The sequence below is a fragment of the Aedes aegypti genome, chromosome 3, assembly GCF_002204515.2.
Source record: "Aedes aegypti strain LVP_AGWG chromosome 3, AaegL5.0 Primary Assembly, whole genome shotgun sequence".
NCBI lineage: Eukaryota > Metazoa > Arthropoda > Insecta > Diptera > Culicidae > Aedes > Aedes aegypti.
This window is the reverse complement of record NC_035109.1, coordinates 47517535-47521159: the sequence shown is the minus strand read 5'-3', so window position 1 is coordinate 47521159 and position 3625 is coordinate 47517535. Positions and strand designations below refer to the sequence as shown.

At 40.4% G+C, this 3625-nt stretch overlaps 1 protein-coding gene across 1 annotated transcript; it reads right to left on the bottom strand.

Moving 5' to 3' along the window:
• Positions 1 to 499: 499 nt before the first annotated feature.
• On the bottom strand, positions 500 to 2242 carry LOC5570064. The gene is made up of 2 exons (XM_001652995.3): positions 2055 to 2242; positions 500 to 1989 (listed from the first exon to the last, which is right to left on the bottom strand). Exons 1-2 carry the CDS (start codon positions 2137 to 2139, stop codon positions 824 to 826), a joined length of 1251 nt encoding a protein of 416 aa, XP_001653045.2. The 5' UTR covers positions 2140 to 2242; the 3' UTR covers positions 500 to 823.
• Positions 2243 to 3625: the final 1383 nt, after the last annotated feature.

Sequence of the window (3625 nt, the reverse complement as noted above, 5' to 3'; positions counted from 1 at the left end):
CTTTAGGGGCCTATTTTGTAAATCGAGCAGATTCAAGTGACTTGTCTGTATTCATTGTCGATCAAAGCAAGCATGCATATTTCAGATGTCACCCGTCCACTCCCATAGTAATCCAGTCACATAGAGTGACAACCGTCGAAAAACTCGAGTGACAGAGCTGAGTCGAGCGAATTTTTCGGTCGACAGTGACACCAGTCGAGTCATTTTGATCGACTCGACTTATAAAATAGACCCCTTAATTTGTCTTTGACTATACCTATTCGATAGTGTACAACCCATGAAATTTTCAACTTCATCGGTTCACTAAAACTCGAGATTTGATTCTGCGAAGTTATGATGATAATTGTTGGAATGAGACAAAAGATAGGGCAAATAACACGGTCTCCCGTGTCACCTAAATAACTGAGAGCTTTCTTTGCCAAAGTTGCCATTTTCGCATTTGTATATGCCCAGGTAAGTCAAGGAAATTTCCATAACGAAAATATCCTAGACCGACCGAGAATCGAACCCAGACACCTTCAGCATAGCTTTGCTTTGTAGCCGCGGACTCTAACCAATCGGCTAAGGAAGACCACTGATCTGTCTGAAGGATCTGTCACTGAAAATCGTAATTTGAATTTCATTACAGTAAATTCAATCGTGTTTATTAAGTAGTTACGAAGGTTTGTTTTAAGTGAATATAAATCGAATCTACACACATTTTGTTTAGAGAACTGATCACTCTGTGTATAAACTGGATATATTGAATGAGTAATCAATCGATCATTTTTTCATAGTGAACTGTTTGTTGATTCTCCACCTTGAACTTCTCTCCCTCTTCACCCTAAACATCCTGCATCCGTAGCAGGAACGTCAACATCGTATAACAAGTCTTCACCGTGAACGTAAACGTTCCCCGGGACATCTCGAACAATCCACCGCAGTGGAAGCGCAGTCTACGCTGCGACCGCATCAGCACAATCTGCAATATCTTGCTGACGTATTTGTAGTGGTGGTGGTTCCTCCGATCGTACCGCAACTCAGCGGGCCATTCGAGTGCATAGACTACGGCGCCCATCTCCCCGTGAACGTCCTGCAGCGCCTCAACCAGCGAGCTAACGTAAAAGCTTTCGAACATGAGAACACACGAAATGGCCACCAAACTGAGGCTCTCCCCGTTCAGCAGAAAGAACACCGAGATCGACGAGATCAAGATGCAGGACATCGTTTCGGACAGAAACGGCATGGCAGCCAGTTGACACAAGCGATCGACGTTGATCAGGATCTCCCGGTGGTGATCGACGAGTCCGCGCAATTCACTGCTTAGGCTCAACCAAAATAAGTCAGTTCTGATCTGTTCCGTGAGTTGTGACGATCGTGACGAGTTAGAACTGTGATGCAACATAAGTAAGTCGGCACGATTGGACGATGTCGTGAACAGTTTTCCGAAAGCTTCGTTGGCGATTGCTAGTTCCACGCATAAAGTGTGGATTACAACGCGAAGCGTTATGAATGGAATCCAGAAGTACGTTGCTATAACGTAGAGATATAAACCGAACAGTGCATTGAAAACCGATTTGATAGTAGGATGTAGAAAGCTCAGTTCAAACGGTATGTCGTACTGATCCGTCATGCGGTAGTCTGTCAGAATGAAGAACATGATTGCGTTGACTGAAGCCACCAGCATACCAATGGTGAACTTTTGGTTATTCATAAAGCATTGTTCTCGAAGGCGCTGTGCTCGCAGGTCGTTCCTCTGGAATGCGTGCTCCTGCAAGAAGCGATGTATGCCGCGAAATCCACTGTCGTAGTTCCATGCAAACCCGGTCATCCGAATTACAGCGAAAATGTAGCCTCCTACGACGTTCAGCGCGGCGATGTAGTATTGAAAACCGAGGTCCCTCTTCGAGACCAAGTGAACTCGGTAGGCGAAGCACAGAGCATGGATCCCGGCCAGCACCATTGAGAGACGTGAAACTATGATCGCCGGTCGACTGCTTAGATTGAAACCTGGAACGAGTCGGCGATAGATATTTCAGTAGGTGAATGTACTAAGGAAGCATTTGATCTCTCACCAATAATTCGATGTAAGACAATCATATGCTTAAGTGGATTCGACGAAGAATCGTAGCGAAGGGCTTGTCTTAAAGTGTTTAGCATTTTATGATTTTTGCTTATATCCACACTGGTACTGATATTACCGCCACTTTGGATGAAGCTTTTTATAAGACGCTTCAACGTACGTACGGTGGCATTGTATCTTTTTCCTAATGAATAAATAGTGATAAAAGATTGACACTTGTAGGCGATAATTGCTCGTAATTGAGTTGCAGTTGCATGAAAATCCAGACGTCATCCACGTCTGTCTTCAAACGGAATGGAAGCACCTATCTTGTTAACCGAAGAAGCATTGAAAATTTATACTAGTCACAAAGCCTCCTTGCTCATGGAAGCATAATTACTAAGGGGGCATAATGCTCATTCGATGCTTGTTTGAGTTCTGAGAATACTCTTAAAATTTGAGGCAAATAGGATACACCTTCGATCCGTCGAATCCTGAGCAGCTTACCTCATAGTTTTACAAATTATCTAATCGAACAATGTTTATTAAAATCAATCATGAAATTTTTTACATCCTCATCATGAAACTTCTAAAGAGCATTGGCGTTGCTAGGATTTTTTTTTCTGGAGGGGGCCTAGGGGGGGCCTAGCATATACCTGTTTTACAGATGTATTATTATTATTATCTCTATTAGGGAGATTTTGAGCCCACGGTTCATCTCCAATTTACAGATGTAATGTCACAAATTTCGTATATTTAACAAATTTGTATTGATTTTAATAATTTGTGATTTTGTCTCATTTCGCGACACATTAGTTTCATTTGTATATTTAAATATACAAATTCATTCTTTTTGTAATCCTTCAAGAATTCTAGCGAAAAAATAACAAGGAATGTCCTTTGTGATTCTTCCACGATTTTTCAAGTATTCAATCATGTTCATTGAAGAGATTCCTCTTAGAATTCCAACGAAAATTTCTTCATGAATTACATTCATAATTTTCAGTGCTTTCCTCAAGAACTCTTTTACCAGTTTTCTCGAAGTTCGTCCTGGGCTTTCCACAGAAATCATTCCCAGACTTTCTGATCTCACCAGAAAAATTCTAGAAGAATCTGTATCGCATTGCTTAAACAATCTCTTGAAGAATTCGGCCAGAAAATGCATTAGAAATTCATTTTATTATTTCTCCTGGAAGTTCCTCTACGTACTAATTATATATACTGTTAGTTTAAAGTGTCCTCCAGCTGCTCATTATTAATTTGTTTAGAATTTTAATCAATTACTGAGTATTTATCAAAAAAAAGTACAGAAAAATCACCAAAAATGTCTTCAAGATCACCAAGCAAGGATTCATTCCACGAATTCCTCAGAACAGTTTGCATTTGAAGCTCTACAGTTCTGTTTGAAAAATCACAATAAAAAATATCAAAACTTCTCTGTTTGGCCCTGTTAAAATTGAGTCTCTGAAAAAGGTCCCAAACGGACCGAAACGTTGGACAAAATAAAATATCAGTTTTTTTTTTAATTTTGTCAAGACCATTTATCATCAACGCAGATCTACCTGAATTTTTTATATTTCTCTA